The sequence below is a fragment of the Lampetra fluviatilis genome, chromosome 21 (assembly GCF_964198595.1).
Source record: "Lampetra fluviatilis chromosome 21, kcLamFluv1.1, whole genome shotgun sequence".
In the NCBI taxonomy this organism is placed as follows: Eukaryota; Metazoa; Chordata; class Hyperoartia; order Petromyzontiformes; family Petromyzontidae; genus Lampetra; species Lampetra fluviatilis.
Window position 1 is genome coordinate 10,977,945 of NC_136295.1, and position 26,491 is coordinate 11,004,435.

The 26,491-nt window shown below is 52.6% G+C and overlaps 1 protein-coding gene across 1 annotated transcript; it reads right to left on the reverse strand.

Annotated features, from left to right (window-relative positions):
* Positions 1-18: 18 nt before the first annotated feature.
* Positions 19-26,491, reverse strand: LOC144938069 (proto-oncogene Wnt-3-like). Its single transcript, XM_078865764.1, has 4 exons — positions 26,314-26,491; positions 5,579-5,820; positions 3,142-3,407; positions 19-498 (listed from the first exon to the last, which is right to left on the reverse strand). Exons 1-4 carry the CDS (start codon positions 26,469-26,471, stop codon positions 19-21), a joined length of 1,146 nt encoding a protein of 381 aa, XP_078721890.1. The 5' UTR covers positions 26,472-26,491.

A 26,491-nucleotide genomic window follows, 5' to 3' on the forward strand; every position in this document is an offset into this window, starting at 1 on the left:
CCCCTACCCACCCGCCATCTACTTGCACGTGTGCACGTCGAAGACGCGTGTGCACTCCTGGCAGCTCACGTAGCAGCACCAGTGGAAAGCGCATCGGCACTTGTCCCTGCGCCTCTCCGTGCGCGTGTTGTGCCCGCGGCCGCAGCACAGGAGGTCGCAGCCGTCGATGCCGTGCGAGGTGAGGTTGCAGGCGCGGTCGCGCGTGCCGAACGAGCCCGTCTCCGGGTCGGGCTCGCAGAAGTTGGGCGACGTCTCGTAGTAGACCAGGTCGCCGTCGGTGGGCGGCTTGAAGAGGGGGTACTTTGGCCGCAGCGTCTCGACCCAGCCGCGCGACTCGCGGTGGCGCTCCACCAGCATCTCGGAGGCGCTGTCGTACTTGTCCTTGAGGTGGTCGCCGAGCGCGCGGAAGTCGGGCTGCGCGCCCCAGCAAGTCTTCACCTCGCAGCTGCCCGACAGGCCGTGGCACTTGCACTTGAGCTGCATGTGCTCCAGGATGGACTGGGGGTGGAGGGGGGGGGTGGAAGGGAACCAGCGGCGTGTAAGTCACCTGGCGAGCGCGCGGTGCGGTCGTGGTGTAGTCGTGGTGTAGTTGTGGTTAATTCTAGATTTGAAGCTTTCGTGACTGCAAGGTTTTTTCGGTAAAGTCACGTAGGTAAAAAAATATAAATAAAATTAATAAAAAATAATTATTTTACTTTTATTAATTTTTAATTTTAATTAATAAAAAATTATTATTTTACTTTTATTAATTTTAATTTCATTTTTTTAGTTGTGGTTAGCCACTGCCTCTGCTGCTGCTGTTATGAACCTGACAACCCGCGCTGAGCCACAACGAGTTCGATTCACGCTCGCGGCCAACGCCAGTGACGGCTATCGGAACCGGCCGTGGGCATCGCCTAGGTCGACTCAGCCGCAGAGTTTATTGTTAATTTCCACTGCTGTTGAAAACAAATCTCATGGTTGGCTGTCAAGGGGAGGGGCCCCCCAACTCGTAGATTTGGCCACGCTCGTTACGCTACTGGGAAGGAATGGAGAGATGTAACATGTGGTCACTGGAGGTGGTGTGTGGGGTAAACTAAGGATCAATATGTGATCAATATCGATTTTTATATAAAACGCTGATAAATAGGAATCAATAACGACAACTCTATGAAACTTGGAGCCAATTAATGATCAATATTTTCCTTTAGGAAACTAATGCTCACTCAATAGGGGATCAATAAACAGATGTAGGGCACTTCGATCAATATATGATCAGTATCCACCTACACCAAACTAATGATCAATAGGAGATTCAATACAGATCTAGGGCACTTGGTTTGATTAGGTGATCAATGTGATTCTACACGAAACTCAGCAGGGGCTCAATAGTCCAATGGTGGTGGTGGAGTGCTCAATATTATCACGTGCAGTGGTGAGGTGCGTGTGTGGAGCTTGTGATCAATATTGATCGCGTGTGGCGCTGGTGGCGGAGGTGGAAGTGGTGGTAGGTGGGTGTGGGGCTTGTGATCAATATTGATTGCGTGTGGCGCTGGTGGCGGAGGTGGAAGTGGTGGTAGGTGGGTGTGGAGCTTGTGATCAATATTGATTGCGTGTGGCGCTGGTGGCGGAGGTGGAAGTGGTGGTAGGTGGGTGTGGGGCTTGTGATCAATATTGATCAGGTGCGGCGGTAGTTACAGTGATAGCGGAAGTAGATGTGTGGGGGTTTTGATCAATATTGATCAGTGCGGTAGTGGCGGTGGCGATCTGGGGCACGTGATCAATTTTGATCAGTGCGGCGGTAGTGGTCGGCGTTTGTGTGGTGCTCGCGATCAATATCGATCAGTGCGACGGTAGTGGTCGGTGTTTGTGTGGTGCTCGCGATCAATATCGATCAGTGCGGCGGTAGTGGTCGGCGTTTGTGTGGTGCTCGCGATCAATATCGATCAGTGCGACGGTAGTGGTTGGTGTTTGTGTGGTGCTCGCGATCAATATCGATCAGTGCGGCGGTAGTGGTCGGTGTTTGTGTGGTGCTCGCGATCAATATCGATCAGTGCGGCGGTAGTGGTCGGTGTTTGTGTGGTGCTCGCGATCAATATCGATCAGTGCGGCGGTAGTGGTCGGAGTTTGTGTGGTGCTCGCGATCAATATCGATCAGTGCGGCGGTAGTGGTCGGTGTTTGTGTGGTGCTCGCGATCAATATCGATCAGTGCGGCGGTAGTGGTCGGAGTTTGTGTGGTGCTCGCGATCAATATCGATCAGTGCGGCGGTAGTGGTCGGTGTTTGTGTGGTGCTCGTGATCAATATCGATCAGTGCGGCAGTAGTGGTCGGCGTTTGTGTGGTGCTCGTGATCAATATCGATTAGTGCGGCAGTAGTGGTCGGTGTTCGTGTGGTGCTCGCGATCAATATCGATCAGTGTGGCAGTAGTGGTCGGTGTTCGTGTGGTGCTCGTGATCAATATCGATCAGTGCGGCGGTAGTGGTCGGTGTTTGTGTGGTGCTCGCGATCAATATCGATCAGTGTGGCAGTAGTGGTCGGTGTTCGTGTGGTGCTCGTGATCAATATCGATCAGTGCGGCGGTAGTGGTCGGTGTTTGTGTGGTGCTCGCGATCAATATCGATCAGTGCGGCGGTAGTGGTCGGTGTTTGTGTGGTGCTCGCGATCAATATCGATCAGTGCGGCAGTAGTGGTCGGTGTTTGTGTGGTGCTCGCGATCAATATCGATCAGTGCGGCAGTAGTGGTCGGCGTTTGTGTGGTGCTCGCGATCAATATCGATCAGTGCGGCAGTAGTGGTCGGCGTTCGTGTGGTGCTCGCGATCAATATCGATCAGTGCGGCAGTAGTGGTCGGCGTTTGTGTGGTGCTCGCGATCAATATCGATCAGTGCGGCAGTAGTGGTCGGTGTTTGTGTGGTGCTCATGATCAATATTGATCAGTGCGGCGATAGTGGTCGGCGTTCGTGTGGTGCTCGCGATCAATATCGATCAGTGCGGCGGTAGTGGTCGGTGTTCGTGTGGTGCTCGCGATCAATATCGATCAGTGCGGCAGTAGTGGTCGGTGTTTGTGTGGTGCTCATGATCAATATTGATCAGTGCGGCGATAGTGGTCGGCGTTCGTGTGGTGCTCGCGATCAATATCGATCAGTGCGGCGATAGCGCACCAGGCGGCCGGCCTCGTTGTTGTGCCGGTTCATGGCGGAGCGTGCGTCAGGCCGGTTCTCGCGCGCGTCCGCGAACTCTCGCGACACCATCACCCCGAAGTCGGCGTCCTCGCTGCAGCCCCCCCACTTCCAGCCCTCCCCGGGGGGCCCGCGGTGCTTCGTGTCGCAGCCGCAGATGGCGGAGGCACCCTCGGCGCACGCCCGAGTCACCGCGTAGCCCACGCCGGCCGAGGCGATGGCGTGCACGAAGGCCGACTCGCGTGTCGCTGCGGCGAATTGGGGTTGTTAGGGGGAGGGGGTAGGGGAAGGAACACAGCGTTGGTGTATGGTGCTTTTTCTGCAATATTTTGCTGTCTTTTCTTGGATTTTCTGTTTGCACTCAGTCACATAGTCACTTTAAGATGGTTTTTTTGTTCGTGTTTTTGTTTTTTGTTTGTTGCGGTTGCACCCGATTCAAGAGCCGAATGGCTCACAGGGCTATACCTAATACATGAACTTGAACTTGAACAGAGATGTCGCACGTGCGCGCGTGTTTTGCCGTAATCGGGATCGGCGTGTTTATTTTATGGCGGAGGAATCCGACGAGCTATGAAGCTCTTTCTTTCAAGGGGATGTCCAGTGGTCGCGTGTCTGTTCCCGTGTCCGTCCGTTCGTCTTTACATTCCATCTGTCTTTCCTAATTCCATTCATCGGTCCATTTATTCATAAAATCCATCGTCCGTCCATCCATCCGTTCACCCGTCCATCCTTCAATCCATCCATACATAGAGCTACATAGAGCCTCACGGAGACATACAGAGACACACATAGATATTCATAAAGATAGACTAAAGATAGAATGCGGAACAGCGACACGACAGGAACTCAATCTTTGCTGAAGCCCTCTCGCCATGGGCAACAGCGGAATCCCTCACCTCTCATCATCATCATCATCACCCTCTCATCATCATCACCATCACCCTCTTATCATCATAATCACCCTCTCATCATCATCATCACCACCATCACCCTCTCATCATCATCACCATCACCCTCTTATCATCATCACCCTCTCATCATCATCATCACCACCATCACCCTCTTATCATCATCACCCTCTCATCATCATCATCACCCTCTCATCATCCCCGACATCGTGACCCGGTCATTCCTTCTCCACGCCCTCCCGATCTGTCCTGCCTTTCCGTTGATTTTAAAATCATCGTCTTCATCATCTTATTATAATTATTTCCCATTCTCTCCCTTCTCGCTTCCCTTTCCCATGCCTTCCTCTCTTTCCCAGGGCCGTCCATAGGGGGCAAGTCTAACATCCGACATCGTGACGTCGAATCGTGGGCCACAACCCCCCCCCCCCAAAGTGCGGGGCTCGGGGCAGTCGCCCAGATTTGCCGTACCCTGCCCCCTTCCCGCGGTTTTCAGTTTCAGTTTCATTTATTTGGTATAGCCCTGTGAGCCATTCGGCTCTTGAATCGGGTGCAACCGCAACAAACAAAAAATCAAAAATATGAACAAGAAAACATCTTAAAGTGACGATGCGCAAACAGAAAAATCCAGGAAAAAACTGCAAAGTCTTCCAGAAAAAAAAGCACCGTACACCAACGCTGTGCAAAAATCCCAGTGGGATGCAAGTCAAACAACAACAACCACAAGACAACTTAGATTAAAGCCATCATTCTAAGTCCGTACTACAACAAACAAACATGGCCAAACCAAAAAAGGTGAATAGATGCAGAGCTATGTATATATCTCTGTATATTGAACTTCTTTCGCACCATACTTAGCCAACCGTGCTCATCGGAGAGCTTAAAAAAACAACGCAGAGACAAGGAAACTGACTGGCGATGGCCATGAACGCCTTGGCCTATCAGCACCCTGCTGGTACAGGAGTCTTCAGACGCAGTGCGGCCTTCACGGGGTAAATCAGTCGTTGTTGTTGTCGTTGTTGTGATTCATGCGCGACCAAAAACAACCAGGTCCGTTGTGGGGTCCTCTTTGTGTGAGGCTGGCGGGGGGGGAGCCCCCTCTAAGTCTGGACAACCCTGGTACTAGTCCCTGGCCCAGGTGTGTGTGTCCCCTCCCCCTCCTCCCGCACCTCCCCACCTCCCCCACCTCCCCCACCTCCTCACCCCTCCCTCCCTCACCTACTCCCTCCCCCACCTCCCCCCTTCCTCCCTCACCTCCCCCCCTCCCTCACCTCCCCCCTCCTTCACCTCCCCCCCTCCCTCACCTCCCCCCCTCCCTCACCTCCCCCCCTCACTCCCCCACCACCCCCCACCACCCCCCTCCTCCCCCCCTCCTTCACCTCCCCCCCTCCCTGACCTCCCCACCTCTCCCCCTCCCTCCCCCACCTACCCCCCTCCCCCACCTCCCCCCCCCACCTCCCCCCCCCACCTCCCCCCTCCCTCCCCCCTCCCCCACCCCCAGCACCGCCGCCCACCTTTGTCGAGCACCGGCCCGAAGATGGCGAGGCTGTCGCTGAGCGTGGTGCAGTTCCAGCGCCGCCCGCGGAACTGGTGCTGGCACTCCTGGATGCCCAGCTTGAGGCCCTCCGCCACGCTGGGCATCAGCTCCAGGTAGTTGCGGCAGAAGCGCAGCTGCTTGGGCACGAGGCCCGGGATGGAGGCGCACAGCACGGGCTGGGAGCCCAGAGCCGCGTACTGGTTCCCCACGGCCAGGGACCTGTGGAGTCACGGTCAAGGACAAAGACAAAGATTCCACACTCCCCGTAATAGCCTTGGCGGACTGATGGGGCAAGTACTGTTAGCGAGTTCCACCTGTGCTAAGGCCGGCACGGCACACGAAGGAGGGGGTGGGGGTGGGTGGCCAGCAGCCACGCCCGACCGCCTTTGTCTCCCCAGTGGCGATGTTTACACGCCGCACCAGGTACACATTTGAGGCTGAGTCGACCTAGAAGAGGCCCAGGACCGGTTCGGATAATCGTCACCGGTGTTGGCCGCGAGCTGGAATCGAACTCGGGTCGCAGGGTTCGGAGCGCAGCGCTAACCGCTGCGCCACCGCTCCCCATAGTCCACCATAGCCACCATCACCACCCATCACGGACAGGCGGACAGAGAGGGGAGTAGGGATAAGACGCTCAGTGATCGAGCGAGTGAGTGCGAGAATGAATGAGTGAACGAATAAGAGACACGTGGGTCAAAGCGAGCGAAAGATTAGTGGAGACACGTGGAGCAGAATGAATGATTGAGTGAGAAAAACGTGGAGCAGAACTCATGAATGAATGAGAGAGGCACATGAAGCAGACTCAATGAATGAAACACTGAATGAGCAGAATGAATTATGGAGTAATTTATTTAATGAGAAATAACGTGCAGCATAATTAATTAGTGAGAAAAACGTGGACCAGAATTAATGAGATACTTGGAGTAGAATGAAGGAATAACTGAACGAGAGAGAGCTACATGGAACCAAACGCGTGAATTTAATGAACGAGATACGCGCGGAGTAGATGCACGTAAGAACGAAAAAAAAACTATCGGAGCAGAATGAGAGAGAGAGAAACACGTGGAACACGATGAATGAGACACGTGAATGACAGCGAGGTGGTAAGACTCATCAGTCAGATCAGAATCAGCAGTAGCCGTAACAACAATGTTATCCCTCTGTATAAAGATAAAATTATAAATTAAATACTAGCATACGACTGTGTATATGTCTCTGGTTCTGTGTTTTATCTCTCTCTCAAATTTAGCATTCTCAGGAAGAACGTAATCAACCAGGTAGGGTGTTGACTGTTATGTTATCCGACTCTCTGTTGTATTACATTACATTTCTAAGTATACTAGATTTGTGTTTCTATTTCATTTATACCTGATTATGATTGCTTGTGTTGCAATCGAAACGTCGTATGCTAGTATTTAATTTATAATTTTATCTTTATACGTGACTTTACCGAAAGAACCAAAGAGTAATTCCTGCAGACACGAAAGTTCCAAATTAACAATGTTATCATTATCAAAAGTGCCTCGCGTTGTACAATTGCCATCAGCTGCAGCAGAACGAATCGCAGTGGCATCATCAGCAGCAGCAGCAGTAACATTACCAGCGTCGGCAGTAGAATAACAGTGATCATTAGCAGCATCATCATCATGAGGTCCGTGTCATCGGCGTCACTGTTGAGCATCATCCGTTCAGATATTCGCCACTGATGTCGACCGTGAGTGGGAATCGAACTCGGGTCGCCGGGTTCGTAGCGCAGCGCTCTAACCACTGCGTTACCGCTACCCACACACACACGGTATGTATATGCACAAAGACACAAAAAACAAAGATCCCCCGTATAGCTTTGACAGACTGTCGGGACAAGTGCTGCTAGCGGGCACCTATGAAGGCCGGCACGGCACACGAGGGGGTGGGTGGCCAGCACCACGGCCGATCGCCTTTGTCTCCCCAGTGGCGATGTTTACACACCGCACCAGGTACTCATTTAAGGCTGAGTCGACCTAAGGGAGGCCCAGAAACGGTTCAGAAAATCGACACTGGTATTGACCGTGAGCGGGAATCGAACCCAGATCTCCGGGTTCACAGTGCAGCCGGCTAACCGCTGCACCACCGCTCTCCACAGACACAAAGACAACGATAAAGATCCCCCGTATAGCCTTAACAGACTGTAGGGGCAAGTGCTGTTAGCGAGCACCTATGAAGGCCAGAACGGTACACGAGGGGGTGGGTGGCCAGCACCACGCCCGACCGCCTTTGTCTCCCCAGTGGCAATGTTTACACACCGCACCAGGTACTCATTTAAGGCTGAGTCGACCTAGGGGAGGCCCAGGACCGGTTTAGATAATCGTCACTGGTGTTAGCCGTGAGCGGGAATCGAACCCGGGTCGCCGGGTTCATAGCGCAGCGCGCTAACCGCTGCACCACCGCTCCCCACACACAGACACACACACAGACACACACACAGACACACACACAGACACACACACAGACACACACACAGACACACACACACAATAATCACGCACTTTACACAGAGCGCGTATTAGCATCGCTTGGAACAGTGACGCAGCGAGTCAGCACACGTGCTACCCCCCCACGCCCCCCCCCCTCCCACTGCCGACAACGAAGAACCGCAGCAGCCTATAACACCTGTTACTCCATGGTAAAAGTAGTATCCCATGCAAGTGCTGTCCAGGCTGGGAGCCTGTGGAGCTTCCGAGATCTGCCGGGATGAGACGCGCTCCCCGTGATCTGGACACTGGATGTGGCAGCTTCTCGGTCCTCGGCATGTGAACGCGGAGGGTGACTCGTACGTCAGACGCGTTGACCACGTGGGGTGGCTGCCCCCCCCTGGCATGATGGTGATCAACCACTGGCCGAAATTGCAGTCCAGAAGGCGCGGCGGTTCGATTGCATCTCCCGGCTGAGAAGTTGACACTGTGGCATTGGCTTTCGAATCAACCTACGTTCGGAGTTGACTGCGGATATGGATAATGTTCAGGGTGTAAAAAGAAAGTGGTACACTGACAGGGAAAATGGAACAACGATACGAAGAAGAGACGCCACGGTGGCTAAGAGATGTTAACTACCTCGCCTGACATGCAGGAGGTCGTAGGTTCGATCCCGACCCTGACGCCTGTTGCTGTATATTTGGAGTTTGCGTGTCTCTCTCTCTGTAGTCGCGTGGATATTTCTCCGGGTCCTCCGGTTTTTCCCTCCGCAATTAGAATCAACGTCACGCGTTTAGAGTATTTGGCTGCTACAAATGTCCACGTGATAAGCCACTTCGTTGAGCTATCACTTGTGGCCAGGTCGCTCTGAAAAAGAGCCATATGGCTCAGCAGGCCTGACCTGGTAAAATAACAAGTTTAGTTGAGTTAAGAAAAGTTAGCGGTCTTGGCAGGACGCATCAGCGTTGGAAGGGACGGCGATGGCGGTAATGATGGTGATGGTCGTGATGGTGATGATGACGATGGTGATGATGATGGTGACGATGATGGTGATGATGACGATGGTGATGATGATGGTGACGATGATGGTGATGATGTTGATGATGATGGTGATGTTGATGACGTTGTTGATGGTGCTGGTATTGATAATGTTGATGATGGTGATGATGTTGAAGATGGTGATGACGATGGTGATGTTGATTACGTTAATGATGATGTTGATCATGATGATGGTGAAGATGGTGACGACGATGGTGATGTTGATGACGTTAATGATGATGTTGATCATGATGATCATGATGATGGTGATGATGATGATGACGGGCCGGTGTTCGAGACTCGTGACGGAGTGACGCAGCGCGCAATAGAGTTCGGACCACCGCAGAGATGGAGCAATGGAATGAGCGAATGTGCGGGAGTGGTGTGGATCGTGACATCGCGGGAGCCGCGAGGGATGACGAACGCGTGGGAGCGCCTTCATTCAGCAGTGGAGAGAACTTGACTCGGCCTCAAACGAGCGTACCTGCCGCGACGTGGAAACATCGCCACGAGGAGAGACAAAGGCGGCCGGGCGTGGTGCTGGCCTTCAATGCGTGCCATGCCGGCTTCCATATGTGCTCCTCGCTGACAGCACTTGCCCCCCCAAAATGTTAAGGCTATACGGGGAATCTTTGTCTTGTATATGTATGGATGCGAATATACGTGCATTGGTGTGTTATTATATATATGTGTGTATACGTGTGTGACAGGAGTACATGTGCGTGCTGTGTGTGTATATTGTATTGGGGAGCGGTCAGTGTTGTGGTTAGCGCGCTGTGCTACGCGTCCGGCGACCCGAGTTCGATTCCCGATCACGGCCAATGCCAGTGACGATTATCTGAACTGGTCCCGGGCCTCCCCTAGGTCGATTCAGCCTCGAATGAGTACCTGGTGCGGTGCGTAAAAACATCGCCACTGGGGAGACAAAGGCGGACGGGCGTGGTACTGGCCACCCACCCCCTCGTGCGCTGTGCCGGCCTTCATAGGTGCTCGCTAACAGCACTTGCCCTAACAGTCTGTTAAGGCTACACGGGAGATCTTTGTCTTTGTAGCGGGGAGCGGTTATTGTTGCGGTTAGCGCTACGCTGCGCTACGAACCCGGCGACCCGAGTTCGATTCCCGCTCACGGCCCCCAAAACCGGTGACGATTATCAGAACGGATCCTGGGCCTCCCCTAGATCGGCTCAGCCACAAATGCGTATACTGTATCGTGCGATGTGTGAACATCAGCCACTTGGGATGCATAGCCGGCCGGCCGTGGTACTGGCCACCCTTAGCACGTAGTTTGTCAAGGCTATACGGGGGAACTTTGCCTTTGCTTGTGAGATGGAACAGTGTCATCGCGCAGGAGATGGCTTTCGGTAAGGGCGAGTGAACGCGTCCATCCAGCAGTGGTGTGAAGAGACCATGGCTGACGATACCGATGGACGATTGATGAAGATAACGAATGTATATACATATATAACTACGCGTGTGTAGTGTATGTGTGTGTTAGGGTGTTCCCTAACAGCACTTGCCCCAACAGCCCGTCTCAGGCTATACGGGAGAGCTTTGTCTTGTGCTGTGTCTATATTCGTGCGACTGAGCAATACGATAACATCATACGCAGAAGTGAGATAGATCGTGGATATTCTCCAGCAGTGGATAGACCATGGCTACAAATGTTTACACTTCAAAAAAATTAGTAGAAAACTAACTTTACGATGCATTAGGTTGGGTTTTTTTGCTGCTAATCGGGAGTTAATTGCATTTCTCAAAACGTTTTGACCACATATATTTTTTGACCGCATAATGATCCCGTATAATGCAATACCATCACCGTGAAATCCATTCACACGCTTTCATTTACTCGTAGCCAGCAACCGTCCTTATCAAGGCCCCTTGGATGAAACGTCAAAATATACAGTTTCTTCTTACTGGCAATCAATAAAGGAAAGTATCAAAATCGTCAGCAACAGCCATGTTCCATCTACTGCTGGGCGAATTCCTCCACACAGTCGCCACCCACAGCACCCACGTAGACTGCCAATTATGATGAATGTCGTCACGTATTCTGTAACATTTCTGCTGCAGCGGCAACACTTAAATCGGGTTTTGTATTATACAGCACTGCAACAACAATGCCTGTTTAATTTGGGTATCCATCTGCAATGTTATCCCGCATGGCTTCTTATTGTGTACACACACAAATATATATACTGTCCTTAAATTACACTAGATTATCTCACGTTTATCTCGAGTCGTGCACAATGCATACGGCGGTCATTTTCGCTGAATCGTCACCCCCCGTTTTTTTTCGTTCGTGTTACTTTTGTGGCGACGACGAACGACTCACAGTGGCCAACTCCAATTTAATTGAATTATATTTTATTTTTTATTGTATTTCCTATCTATACGTGACTTTACCCAAAGAACCAAGATTATGAATTCGTGCCGATGAGTTCACAAAGCGTCTGTTGCCGCCGCTGCTGCTGCTGCTGCTGAGCGCGTGGCAGCGCCACGGAGGGTGATGTCGGACCACGAGATGACACTTAATGATAGTCAACGTTTTTTTGGGTTTAGATCGCGTTATTTATAAATGTGTCGTAACCCTCCACCACCCGACACGGCCAATCAGTAAAAAAATAAAGTGTCACGTTGACAAAAGAAAAATAGTTCACTGCTTTAGCCCACCGGTGTGTTGAAGCGTGAAACCACAACATTTACAATTTTTGAGTACGACGTTTCGCTGGTAATTGCATCCAGCATCATCGGGCAATTCGCCAGAATGGCGAGGCTCTGCTCTGGTTTCCAGTCTTATATAGAGCAGCAGCAGGGTGACGTCATCATTAACTCAAATAACGCGATCTAAACCCCAAAAAAACGTTGATTATGAATAATATTGGTCGCGAAAGCCTACGTGTTAAACTAACTTAATGATAGGTTGCGCTTTGATTACCGGGCGCCCGTGGCTAGAGTTGAACCGGTGAGAACCTTACTCGGGGGTTAAGTAGTAAAGTCGATACAATCGTCGTCGTTGTTGATGTCGTTCTTGTTGCATTACCGGTAACCGCCAGACTGTCGAACTGGCTCGGAGGCTGAGTTTGAGCACAGCGACACTCGATGTAAGTCGACGCTTCTCAGCAGCACACGCCGAGCATTCACACGTTTACGTATTTACCAATCCTGGAACCCACAAATGAAGACCCAGCCGAGTGTGATAACGCAGGGGGGAGGGGAGGGGAGGGGGGTGATCATCATCCTCACGCTCAATTTAAAAGCGACGCTCAAGCCGATAGAAAGCCGACCGATCCCACTTCGCAACCCGACAGCACGAACAGGAGACGTCGTCTCGTCGAATTCGCTAAACTACAACAACAACAAAGTCATCGATATTTCAAGAGCACGCAATGAGATGTGAATACGAGACGACGGTGGTTGGTGGTGGTGGGTGGTGGTTGGTTGGTGGTGGTGGTTGGTGGTGGTGGTGGTTGGTTGGTGGTGGTGGGTGGTGGTTGGTTGGTGGTGGTTGGTGGTGGTGGTGGTGGTGGTGGTTCCTTAGTCACTAAAGTCGCGCAGCAGGTCGCCTTCGAAGAGCCCCATGCGGCTCCGTGAGCCTCATGCGGCCGTTCCCCCTCGCCGAAGAGCCGCGTTCCGGCTTCGTGATCGACTCCTAAGCCGCAGGTTCGTCGACCTCTGCGCTACACCCCTCGTGCCCGAAGGCGACTCGCCCGGAGAGTTTGCATGATGTAGTCAGCCTGCTGCGTGTGTTCTCGAATAATAATGATACTTTATATGGGTTTTTTAAGTTTTGCTGGCTGGCTGGCTGGCGGGAGCGACGGTCGGACGGTGACGTGCAAAGCGCGTGCGCGTTGCTCGTTACTATTTTCATGAATCGAATGAAGTCGTTCAATTACACAATTGCTATGGGCAACTATTTAAACTGTGCGAGTAGCTTTTGTTTGTATATATATGTGTACGTACGTATTTATTCCTTCCACGATGGGTACTGAATATACATTGCACGGTGCTGGAAGTATGATGAACGACGGGAACATTTTCTCCCATCTACATATTTACAGATAGATAGGGAGATAGGGGGGGGGAGCCAGGAAAGGGAGGAATTCGTGGTTCTCTAGGACGCAACGACAACACAAAAAGATTAACCCGTAAAAACAAAGTTTTTCACTATAAATCTTTTATATGCGTGGCGGCTAGAGTCCTCTCGTCCTCTGGCTTGAGATGGCTGCCACCTATGGGTCAGATGATTGCCTGCCACCATTAAGCAATTGGTAATTAAACATAAAAAAAATTCCTAAAAAGTGTAAAATTTTGGAAAAATGTTTTCACGAAAATAAATTGTCACGCACAACGAGTCTGTGTGCAAAATGTCAGCTCGATTGGATCACGGGAAGTGGGTTAAAAAACGACCGAAAGATTTGCAAGGTCGTAAGCGCGCAAGCAAGCAAGTGAACTTAATATAAAGGATTAAAAAAACCCATCATCACAGCAACTGTTCAGATTTATTCGCGATGCGCGGTTCGGGCCCGGACAGCGTCGCGGTCGCCAGGATGTGCACGAGTCGAACTACGGAATGGCAGTCAAAGGAGAGAGCGAGCGAGAGAGCGAGCGAGAGAGAGAGGAAGACCCCAACACGGCGAACGCCGATCGGGGGAGACGGAGCGACGCATTTCACGGATCGCTACATCGCGAGAGTGGTGCGTGCGAGATGGATGGCCATCGTCCAGAAGTGGACGGATCGTGACTTGCTGCTGATGATGATGATAATGCTCGTACGAATAAAGAAGAGCAGTGTATTATGTAATATAATTCGTTTGCAAAAAATATCACATTTTACATATATACAGTATACATTAATACATTAATACATGTATACTGTATGGAGGCAACGTACCAGTGGTGTAGGACTGCATGGATATACGGAGAGCCAGGATTGTTAATCCGGTAACCGGTTACCGCATTCCACAACAGTACGTCATGAACCTGTAACCGATTCACGTGGATTTTGTTGTTGTTGAGCGGCCCCTCACCACGTGTGTGTCTGTGTGTCTGTGTGTGTCTGTGTGTGTGTGTCTGTGTGTGTGTGTCTGTGTGTGTCTGTGTGTGTGTCTGTCTGTGTGTGTGCGTCTGTGTGTGTGTGTCTGTGTGTGTGTTGGTGTCTGTGTGTCTGTGTGTGTGTCTGTGTGTGTGTCTGTGTGTGTGTTGGTGTCTGTGTGTGTGTTGGTGTCTGTGTGTCTGTGTGTGTGTGTGTCTGTGTGTGTGTGTGTCTGTGTGTGTGTGGCTCACACAGTGCAGTGCGGTAACCATTACATCAGTTATCCATAGCGAAGCATGTTGCGTGATGTTTGCTCTTACAGACAATACGAAAAAAAACGGTTTTAACCGGTTTCATTCTTGCGGTTACCGGTAAAGATTTTAACAACCCGACTACCTCGCCGCCGCGTAAGGCCGCATCAGTTCAACTCTAGCCACGGGCGCCCGCTAATCAAAGCGCACCCTATCATTAAGTGTCATCTCGTGGGCCGACATCATCCTCCGTGGCGCTGCCACGCTTTCAGCGGCAGCAGCAGCAACAGACGCTTTGTGAACTCTTCGGCAGGAGTTGGCCATCGCGAGCCTCTCGTCGTCGCCACAAACGTAACGCGGACAATTCGCCGAAAAATAGCGCGGCGTGCATTGTGCGATGAGCGATGGAGGGATCGGTGGTGGGAGCGCCGGAGGATCGGGGAACGTGGGCGCAGCGGTTAGCGCAATCCGATAACCAAACCAACCCCCTCTTCCGAACCGAGTCCCATTCCTAGTCCACACGCTGCTGACCACTGCGCCACCGCTCCCCCCCACATTGTAACAAACGGGTCGGCGTCTCTACGGTATTTTAATAAATGTATCATCGGCCATGCGCAGTCCACTGCTGGATGAAGGCAAACCCCCACCACCATCTGTCTCCCTCGGGTCCGCGATGTACGACTGAGAGCCACGTGATTTGCAATACGTTGTAAGACAAAGACAAAACATCGCCCGTATAGCCTCCACAGGCTATTTGGGGTAAGTGCTGTTAGCGAGCGCCTATGAAGGGCGGCACGGAGCACGAGGAGGGGGTTGGGTGGCCAACACCACGCCCGGCCGTTCCATTGCTCACACATCGCACCGGCTACTCGTTTCAGGCTGAGTCGACCTAGGAGAGGCCTGGGACCGGTTAAAATATTCGCCACTGATGTTGGCCGTGAGCGGGAATCGAACTCGTGGTGGTCGGTTTCTTAGCTGAGCGCACTAACCGCTGCGCTACCCCTCCCCACACATGAATGTATGCACACACACGGACACATTTTTATGCAAAACAAAGACAAAGATCCCCCGTATAGCCTGTAATAGTCTGTAATAGACTGTTGGGGCAAGTCCTGTTAGCGAACACCTATTGTACGAAGGCCGGCACGGCACACGCCCGGTCGCCTTTGTCTCCCTAGCGCAATGTCTACACACCGCGCCAGGTACTCATTTGAGGCTGAGTGGACCTAGGAGAGGCCCCCGAACCGGTTCAGATAATCGCCACCGGTGTTCGCCGTGAGCGGGAATCGAACTCGGGTCGCCGGGTTCGTAGCGCAGCCGAGCGCTAACCGCTACACCACCGCTCCCCCACTTTAATGCACACACACACACAGATATGTATTTACGCACAGACACATCGGAATGCGGCTGAGTGGGCTTAGCGCTGCGGGGCTCTGTGTGTAGCGGAGACTCCAGACCTGTTAGTGTCACGGTTCGAGCTCGGGTTCGGGGCTAGATCACGCGTCAAGAGTTACGACTGATGTTAGGCTACTGGATTAGCATTTACCGCTAACTTGCTTCAAGGGCAGGTTGCTCGAGTTTGTTTACAAAAACATCCTCGTGGTCGAGCGAACCGGTCCTGACTTTGCTCGCGCTCAGAACCAACGCCGCTGGGAATCGCTCGCTCCAAGAAACAAGACACAGCTGCGGCTGATGGGATGCGGTGAGGAGTCTTGCGGCAAGGCAGACCTCGCTTAGCGAGCAAGAAGCTCGTTCACGGGGACAGTGAGCGCCCGTCGAATCAGCGTTGCGCGGGGTCGCGCTAAGCGAGGTCTGCATGTATTTACTACGTGGAGGCGGGGGGGGGGTTACCGCTATTGGCTACGTGGTGGACCGCAGAGTTGCAGTACAGCAGCATCCCATTGTTGTACGGTACTCTAACTATTGCACCTACGTCTCACCGAACCCAGCGTCGGGACGGCACCGTCAAATCACCGTCACGACGTCCGCGCTACTGGCTCAGGGAGGCCCTCATCCAGCAGTGGATTTGATACACAGGCCAGTGGGGGGGTGTGTGTGTAACGTGTGTATGTGTGTGTGTGTAACGTGTGTATGTGTGTGTGTAACGGATGTGTGTGTGTAACGGGTGTGTGTGTGTATGTGTGTGTGTGTGACGGGTGTGTGTGTAACGGGTGTGTGTGTGTATGTGTGTGTGTGTATGTGTGTGTGTGTATGTGTGTGTGTAACGTGTGTATGTGTGTGTGTAACGGGTGTGTGTGTAACGGGTGTGTGTGTGACGGGTGTGTGTGTGTAACAGGTGTGTGTGTAACGGGTGTGTGTGTGACGGGTGTGTGTGTGACGGGTGTGTGTGTAACGGGTGTGTGTGTGTAACAGGTGTGTGTGTGACGGGTGTGTGTGTGTAATGGGTGTGTGTGTAACAGGTGTGTGTGTGACGGGTGTGTGTGTAACAGGTGTGTGTGTGACGGGTGTGTGTGTAAGTGTGTGTGTAAGTGTGTGTGTGTGACGGGTGTGTGTGTGTGACGGGTGTGTGTGTAACGGGTGTGTGTGTGACGGGTGTGTGTGTAACAGGTGTGTGTGTAACGGGTGTGTGTGTGACGGGTGTGTGTGTGACGGGTGTGTGTGTAACAGGTGTGTGTGTGACGGGTGTGTGTGTGACGGGTGTGTGTGTAACAGGTGTGTGTGTAACAGGTGTGTGTGTGACGGGTGTGTGTGTAACAGGTGTGTGTGTAACGGGTGTGTGTGTGACGGGTGTGTGTGTGACGGGTGTGTGTGTGTAACAGGTGTGTGTGTAACAGGTGTGTGTGTGACGGGTGTGTGTGTAACAGGTGTGTGTGTGACGGGTGTGTGTGTGACGGGTGTGTGTGTAACGGGTGTGTGTGTGACGGGTGTGTGTGTGACAGGTGTGTGTGTGACGGGTGTGTGTGTAACGGGTGTGTGTGTGACAGGTGTGTGTGTGACGGGTGTGTGTGTGACGGGTGTGTGTGTAACGGGTGTGTGTGTGACAGGTGTGTGTGTAACGGGTGTGTGTGTGACAGGTGTGTGTGTAACGGGTGTGTGTGTGACGGGTGTGTGTGTGACGGGTGTGTGTGTGACGGGTGTGTGTGTAACGGGTGTGTGTGTGACAGGTGTGTGTGTAACGGGTGTGTGTGTGACAGGTGTGTGTGTAACGGGTGTGTGTGTGACGGGTGTGTGTGTAACGGGTGTGTGTGTGACGGGTGTGTGTGTGACGGGTGTGTGTGTGACGGGTGTGTGTGTAACGGGTGTGTGTGTGACAGGTGTGTGTGTAACGGGTGTGTGTGTGACAGGTGTGTGTGTGACGGGTGTGTGTGTAACGGGTGTGTGTGTGACAGGTGTGTGTGTGACGGGTGTGTGTGTGACGGGTGTGTGTGTAACGGGTGTGTGTGTGACAGGTGTGTGTGTAACGGGTGTGTGTGTGACAGGTGTGTGTGTGACGGGTGTGTGTGTGACGGGTGTGTGTGTAACGGGTGTGTGTGTGACGGGTGTGTGTGTGACGGGTGTGTGTGTGACGGGTGTGTGTGTAACGGGTGTGTGTGTGACAGGTGTGTGTGTAACGGGTGTGTGTGTGACAGGTGTGTGTGTGACGGGTGTGTGTGTAACGGGTGTGTGTGTGACAGGTGTGTGTGTGACGGGTGTGTGTGTGACGGGTGTGTGTGTAACGGGTGTGTGTGTGACAGGTGTGTGTGTAACGGGTGTGTGTGTGACAGGTGTGTGTGTAACGGGTGTGTGTGTGACGGGTGTGTGTGTAACGGGTGTGTGTGTGACGGGTGTGTGTGTGACGGGTGTGTGTGTAACGGGTGTGTGTGTGACAGGTGTGTGTGTGACGGGTGTGTGTGTGACGGGTGTGTGTGTAACGGGTGTGTGTGTGACAGGTGTGTGTGTAACGGGTGTGTGTGTGACAGGTGTGTGTGTAACGGGTGTGTGTGTGACAGGTGTGTGTGTGACGGGTGTGTGTGTAACGGGTGTGTGTGTGACAGGTGTGTGTGTGACGGGTGTGTGTGTGACGGGTGTGTGTGTAACGGGTGTGTGTGTGACAGGTGTGTGTGTAACGGGTGTGTGTGTGACAGGTGTGTGTGTGACGGGTGTGTGTGTAACGGGTGTGTGTGTGACGGGTGTGTGTGTAACGGGTGTGTGTGTGACAGGTGTGTGTGTGACGGGTGTGTGTGTGACGGGTGTGTGTGACGGGTGTGTGTGTGATGGGTGTGTGTGTGACGGGTGTGTGTGTGACGGGTGTGTGTGTGACGGGTGTGTGTGTGACGGGTGTGTGTGTAACGGGTGTGTGTGTGACGGGTGTGTGTGTAACGGGTGTGTGTGTGACAGGTGTGTGTGTGACGGGTGTGTGTGACGGGTGTGTGTGTGACGGGTGTGTGTGTAACGGGTGTGTGTGTGACGGGTGTGTGTGTGACGGGTGTGTGTGACGGGTGTGTGTGTGATGGGTGTGTGTGTGACGGGTGTGTGTGTGACGGGTGTGTGTGTGACGGGTGTGTGTGTAACGGGTGTGTGTGTGACAGGTGTGTGTGTGACGGGTGTGTGTGTGACAGGTGTGTGTGTGACGGGTGTGTGTGACGGGTGTGTGTGTGACGGGTGTGTGTGTAACGGGTGTGTGTGTGACGGGTGTGTGTGTGACGGGTGTGTGTGACGGGTGTGTGTGTGATGGGTGTGTGTGTGACGGGTGTGTGTGTGACGGGTGTGTGTGTGACGGGTGTGTGTGACGGGTGTGTGTGTGACGGGTGTGTGTGTGACGGGTGTGTGTGTGACGGGTGTGTGTGTAACGGGTGTGTGTGTGACGGGTGTGTGTGTGACGGGTGTGTGTGTGACGGGTGTGTGTGTAACGGGTGTGTGTGTGATGGGTGTGTGTGTGACGGGTGTGTGTGTAACGGGTGTGTGTGTGACGGGTGTGTGTGTAACGGGTGTGTGTGTGACGGGTGTGTGTGTGACGGGTGTGTGTGTGACGGGTGTGTGTGACGGGTGTGTGTGTGATGGGTGTGTGTGTGACGGGTGTGTGTGTGACGGGTGTGTGTGACGGGTGTGTGTGTAACGGGTGTGTGTGTGACGGGTGTGTGTGTAACGGGTGTGTGTGTGACGGGTGTGTGTGACGGGTGTGTGTGTGACGGGTGTGTGTGTAACGGGTGTGTGTGTGACGGGTGTGTGTGTAACGGGTGTGTGTGTGACGGGTGTGTGTGTAACGGGTGTGTGTGTGACGGGTGTGTGTGTAACGGGTGTGTGTGTGACAGGTGTGTGTGTGACGGGTGTGTGTGTGACGGGTGTGTGTGACGGGTGTGTGTGTGATGGGTGTGTGTGTGACGGGTGTGTGTGTGACGGGTGTGTGTGTGACGGGTGTGTGTGACGGGTGTGTGTGTGACGGGTGTGTGTGTAACGGGTGTGTGTGTAACAGGTGTGTAAGTGTGTAACGGGTGTGTGTGTGTGACGGGTGTGTGTGTGTGACGGGTGTGTGTGTGTAACGGGTGTGTGTGTATGTGTGTGTGTGTATGTGTGTGTGTAAGTGTGTAACGGGTGTGTGTGTGTGACGGGTGTGTGTGTGTGACGGGTGTGTGTATGTGTGTGTGTGTAACGGGTGTGTGTGTATGTGTGTGTGTGTATGTGTGTGTGTAAGTGTGTAACGGGTGTGTGTGTGTGACGGGTGTGTGTGTGTAAGTGTGTGTGTATGTGTGTGTGTGTAACGGGTGTGTGTGTAACGAGTGTGTGTGTGTAACGGGTGTGTGTGTGACGGGAGTGTGTGTGACGGGTGTGTGTGTGTAACGGGTGTGTGTGTGTGACGGGTGTGTGTGTGTAACGGGTGTGTGTGTGTAAGTGTGTGTGTGTGTAACGGGTGTGTGTGTGTGTAACGGGTGTGTGTGTAACGGGTGTGTGTGTAAGTGTGTGTGTGTGTAAGTGTGTGTGTGTAACGGGTGTGTGTGTGTAACGGGTGTGTGTGTGTGACGGGTGTGTGTGTGACGGGTGTGTGTGTAACGGGTGTGTGTGTAAGTGTGTGTGTGTGTAAGTGTGTGTGTGTAACGGGTGTGTGTGTGTGACGGGTGTGTGTGTGTAAGTGTGTGTGTGTGACGGGTGTGTGTGTAACGGGTGTGTGTGTAAGTGTGTGTGTGTGTAACGGGTGTGTGTGTGTGTAACGGGTGTGTGTGTAAGTGTGTGTGTGTGTAACGGGTGTGTGTGTATGTGTGTGTGTGTATGTGTGTGTGTGTAACGGGTGTGTGTGTATGTGTGTGTGTGTATGTGTGTGTGTGTAACGGGTGTGTGTGTATGTGTGTGTGTGTGTATGTGTGTGTGTGTAACGGGTGTGTGTGTATGTGTGTGTGTGTATGTGTGTGTGTGTGTAACGGGTGTGTGTGTCACTCGTCACGTGACAGGACCCGTAGCTCATTACTGAGACTCAACCGCCGCAGGCGACGCGCGCTGCTTCTTGTGAGTTCAAAGGTAAAGGCAAAGCTGCCCCGTGTAGCCTGCGTAGACTGTCGGGTCAAGTGCTGGTAGTGAGAACCTATTGAAGCTGGCACGGCGCACGAGTGGGTTGGGGGCTAAGGGGGTGGATAGGCACGACACCCGGCCGTCTTTGTATCTCCCACTGCTGATGTTTACCACCGCACCAGGTACCCAAGGCTGCAGACGCGGCTACGACTCGCGACTTCATGTGCAAGATCCGTGTCCCGATTAGGCGCTCACTCTCTCTCTGCGCCACGACCAGAGGTCGCAAACGGGTTTTGATTCCTTACCCGTACCCGTACCCGGCCGCACCAGGGTCGCAAATGGGTACCCGTACCCGGCCGGGTACGGGTAGCCGGGTATCGGGTAGGGTACGGGTATCGGGTACCCGGTTGCGAACTCTGGCCACGACGCGAGACGGGTTCACCAATCATCGGACTCGTGCAGCGTGTAACGCAGTCATTTTGCGTGTTGACGGAGAATCGTAAACGGCCAAAGGCGTGGTGGTTCGCGAGCACTATGAATTCCACGTTCGTATGGCCGAGGGCAGTACATTAGTACTGCAAACCCACGGATAAAACTTCCACTCATCTTTACGACTGATTTTCTCTCTAGTACATTTTGTTTTTATCGACCTCCCTGTGTGATGCTCGGCTGATAAGCGAACTATAAATTCCACGTTCGTATGGCCGAGGGCAGTACATTAATGCTGCAAACCCACGGATAAAACTTCCACTCATCTTTACGACTGATTTTCTCTCCAGTACAATTTTGTTTTTATCGACCTCCCTGTGTAATGATCGGCTGATAAGGGGGCTGAGTCACGCACTCACGGGCACAGCCGTTATGGATCGCAGGCACAGGAGCGGTGGCACTGCGGTTAGGGCACTGCGGGGTGGTGTACTCGCGATAACCGAGATCGATTGCTGGCCACGGCGAACGAGACTCCTACCCTGGGTCTCTTGTGTATCTCACCCTGCTCACACAAAATCAACTCGAGCCTGCTCGTGCCCCTACGCCCTGCGTCGCCCAACATTTCTGGCCTGACCAGCGTGGTGAAGTATGGCGCATAAGCCGCATGGCCGGCACGGCGTGGGGAGGACTTCATCTGGCAGTGTATTGACAATGGATGGAAATTATTGAACGGGTGAGGGTTGAGGAATTCTAAGCTGCTCAATTTAAACACCGGATTTGATAATGCAAAAAACTAAATCGACAAATTGGTTAATAATTTAAACATTCATTAAAAACATTTTAATTAGTAATTGTAGATAGTCATTATCTTTTTAAGGGGGAGGAGGGAGGGGGGGGGGGGTTAGGGGAGCGGTGGTGCAGTGGTTAGCGCACCGCGTTACGCACCCGGGAGGGCCAGGGTCTCGGTTCGACTCCTGGTCACGGGTTTAACCCCACGTTGACCAGAGTGGTGAAATATGGTCAACAACAACAACAAGATGAAACGCCGGCTACCGACAGAGCGATATTCACACGCAGCAGTGGATTGACAGAGGGCTGAGATATGAATCGTACCATGCCCGAACCTTCACCGTGATTATATTGAGTACGTCTAACACGTAGGCTTTCGCTACCAATATTATCCATAATAGAGTCGGGGGGGTGGGGGGTTGGGTTAGATCGTGTAAATATAGTAACTATAGTTACTAATTAGCATGCATGGGCCTCTATTTATTTATGTGGTCTCTGTGTATCTCTATGTCTCTTATTGGTCTCTATGCATCTCTATTGGTCTCTGTGTATCTCTATGTGTCTCTATGTATCTATTATGTATCTCTATGTAATCTTGACGAGTCTATATGTGTCTATGTATCTCTATGGGTCTCTATGTCATTTCTACGAGTCTCTATGTATCTATGTATCTCTATGGGTCTCTATGCAATCTCTACGAGTCTCTATGTATCTATGTATCTCTATGGGTCTCTATGTAATCTCAACGTGTCTCTATGTATCTCTATGGGTCTCTATGTAATCTCGACGTGTCTCTATGTATCTATGTATCTCTATGGGTCTCTATGTCATCTTTACGAGTCTCTATGCGTCAATGTATCTCCATGGGTCTATTTGGGATCTCTACGCAATCTCTACGAGTCTCTGCGTGTCTCCACGGGTCTACTTTGTGGTTACACGGCAAGGATTACGCGACGGCGTATCGCATTGCCTGGGACGAACTTTGGTCCGTGCATCGTGAGACCGAGGAGGTTTGTGAGCCGTGGGTGCTGCTGGGCTGTGACTATGCGTCTTGCGCGGGGCTGAATTCATGTCCCAACGTTGACACTTATAAGCACGGAGATTCATAACGACCGTACGTACTCGCGCACAGGAGCTGTTCGCATGCACAGTGATCATTCATTTAAGTTTGTTTCGCTGTTAGGCGGTGCGCTATGATATATAACGGGGCTGTACACACACACACATAAGAATCGAGCACCATTTACAGACGCAACTACGACATCCGATATACAAAGACACGCTCACACACATGCCCCGTGTAGCTCCCACAGACCGTTGGGGCAAGTGCTGTTAGCGAGCACCTATTAAGTTTCGGCACGGATGCACGAGGAGGGTGGTGTAGCCAACTCCACGCCAGGCCGCCTTTGTCTCCCCGGTGCTGATATTTACACACCGGGCCGGGTACCCATTCGAGGCTGAGTCGACCTAGGAGAGGCCCAGGAGCGGTTCAGATAATCGTCACCGGGCGTTGGCCGTGAGCGGGAATCGAACTCGGGTCGCCGGGTTCGTAGCGCAGCGCTGCACCCAACGCTGCTCAAAACTACGCAGCACGCATCGATGGTTGGAGACATTATACAAGACAAAGATCCATCCCCCAGTATAGGCTTAACACACTTGGTGGGGCAAGTGCTGCTAGCGAGGAGCACCAGCGGGGGGGGGGGGAATTGGTGGCCAGAACCTCGCCCGGCCGCCTTTGTCTCTCCTCGCGGCGATGTTTACACACCGCGCAGCAGCTTTGCTCATCCGAGGGACTGAGTCGATCGAACGCGCACGCGCCACGAGTCGCAGCGAATGTTGAGCGAAAGAAGCGTCGACATCGCGTTGCGGCGCGAGACCACAGCAGCGGCGTCGTCTTCACGCCGTGGTCTGCGGCGATCAACTCTGAACGACGAACGAAAGTCGTTCAGAGACACGCGCCAGCGACGTTGATGTCGCGTGAAAAGGTCCCCGTCATCGCGTGTCAACCTTCCGATTGAGAGAGCGGGTGGTTCAACATGCACGCGCGCATGCAATCTCGGCGACAATTGAAACAGTAACGAGAAGACCACGTGGTTTTATAATTATCGAACCAACAATTACGCACGGAACGCAACAGTCGCGACCCACACGGATGGACTCGTCTCACCGTGCCGCTTGATCATCTCCCGCACGCGCCGGTGTATCCGGCCACAACAACAAAAACAACAACAAAAACAACAACAAAAACAACAACAACACCGCTGGCTTTGCTTGTCGGGGCTGTTACGGGGGAGCGGTGGTGCAGCGGTTAGCGCACCCAACCCCGCTACGAACTCGGAACCACCCGAGTTCGATTCCCGTCCACGAGCAATAACAGCTGGCGTGATTGTTTGAACCAGTCCCGGGCCTCCCCTAGGTCGACTCAGCCTTAATATGAGTCACTTGGTGCGGTGCGTTTTTTTCGACATCAGCACCGGGAAGACAAATGCGGTGGGGCGTGGGTGCTGGCTACCCACCCCCTCGTGTGCCGTGCCGGCTACTCGCTAACGGCACTTGCCCCAACAGTCTGTTAAGGCTACACGGGGGATCTTTGTCTGTTTTGTGATGATGTCGGTTACAACGTAAATGATAATCGGGATAAAATATCGAGTTTGTGTGTTCGTGTGTCTGTGTGTATCGCGGTGTGTGTATTGTACGTGTATACTATGCGTGTTTATATATCGTGGTGTGTGTTGTTTGTGGTAGGTTTTATGTATATGTGTGTCTACGTGTATGTGGAGAGCGGTGGTGCAGCGGTTAGCACGCTGCGCTACGAACCCGGCGACCCAAGTTCTATTCCCGCTCATGGCTAACACCGGTGACGATTATCTGAACCGGTTCTGGGCCTCTCCTAGGTCGACTCAGCCTCAAATGAGTACCTAGTACGTTGTGTGAACATCGCCACTCGGAAGACAAAGACGGCCGGGTGTTGTGCTGGCCACCCACTCCCTCGTGTGCCGTGCCGGCTACTCGATAACGGCACTTGCCCCAACAGTCTGTTCAGGCTATACGGGGGATCTTTGTCTTGGTGTATGTTTGTGTGTCGTTGACATTACAATGATTGCTGCAATTTCATAACGTAACAAGTTGTTTCCCCACTAACGAAATCGATCACCAATTCATTCACCGTTCACTCATTCACTCACTCCGCTCACCATGGTTTTTTGCTCAGTAGATCATTCGCTCACTCACTCATTCACTCACCAAATCACCCACCCACTAAGTCATTCGCGAAGTTACTCGCTCGCTTTTTCACTCAATCACCGAACTATTGGCTACAACGCTCACTAAAATCGCCCACTCAACTCACTAAATCACTCACTGGCCCAGTGAATCGCTCGCCTATCAAACCACTCACTGGCCCACATAGCCACTCACCCGATCACTAAAGCATTCACTAAATCACTCGTTAAATCACTCAACCATTCGCGAAATCACTCGCTAAATTACTCAATCGCTCCGCAAATAAATCACACTCACTAAATCACTGCGGCCGTCTGGAACGCTATTTCTATCGATATTGACAAACTAATTTCTTTAGAACTGTTCAGCACGGTTAGCTACGTACGGCGCGACAGAAGTTCAACGTAAATACATACCTACAAATCACGCTCGCTAAATCTTTCAGTAAATGTCTTCTCGCTCACGCACTTAATCACCCAGTCCCGCATTCACTCATTGAATCGCTAAACCACTCCCTCGTTAAAATGTTGGACTCGCTCACTCAACGGCTCACCCATTGCAGTTGCTAAGACTCACCTTACACTCGTCAACTCACTCAGCCGCTCGCTCACGTGCTCACTCTCTCACCTAGCAATCGAATCATCCGTTTCCACACTTCCACGCTCACCACAGCGCGCCCGCTCATCTCCACAATAGCTCACGAGCCCACCTACTCACCCGCTCACGCACTCGCCTACACACTCACTTACATACTCACTCATCCAAGCACTCACTCACCCACGCATTCACCAACGCACTCACTCACCTACCCACGCAACCAACTACACACTCACCCACGCACTCATTCACCCATGCACTCACCCACTAAACGATCCACTCACCCACCCACGCAATCACCAACGCACTCACTCACCTACCCACGCACCCAACTACACACTCACCCACGCACTCACCCACGCACTCACTAAACGATCCACTCACCCACCCACGCATTCACCAACGCACTCACTCACCTACCCACGCACCCAACTACACACTCACCTACTCACTCACTCACCACCAGTGTGGGTAGGCGCACAAGCCCCGGTTCACCACCTGCACCAACATCAACACGAGCAGCGCCAAGGGCAGGCGACAACCACGCGGAGACGAAGACGACGACGACGACGATGACGAAGAGGAGGAGGAAGAAGATGGGGATGACTTGCTGGCCATGATGAACTTTATCTCCGTGG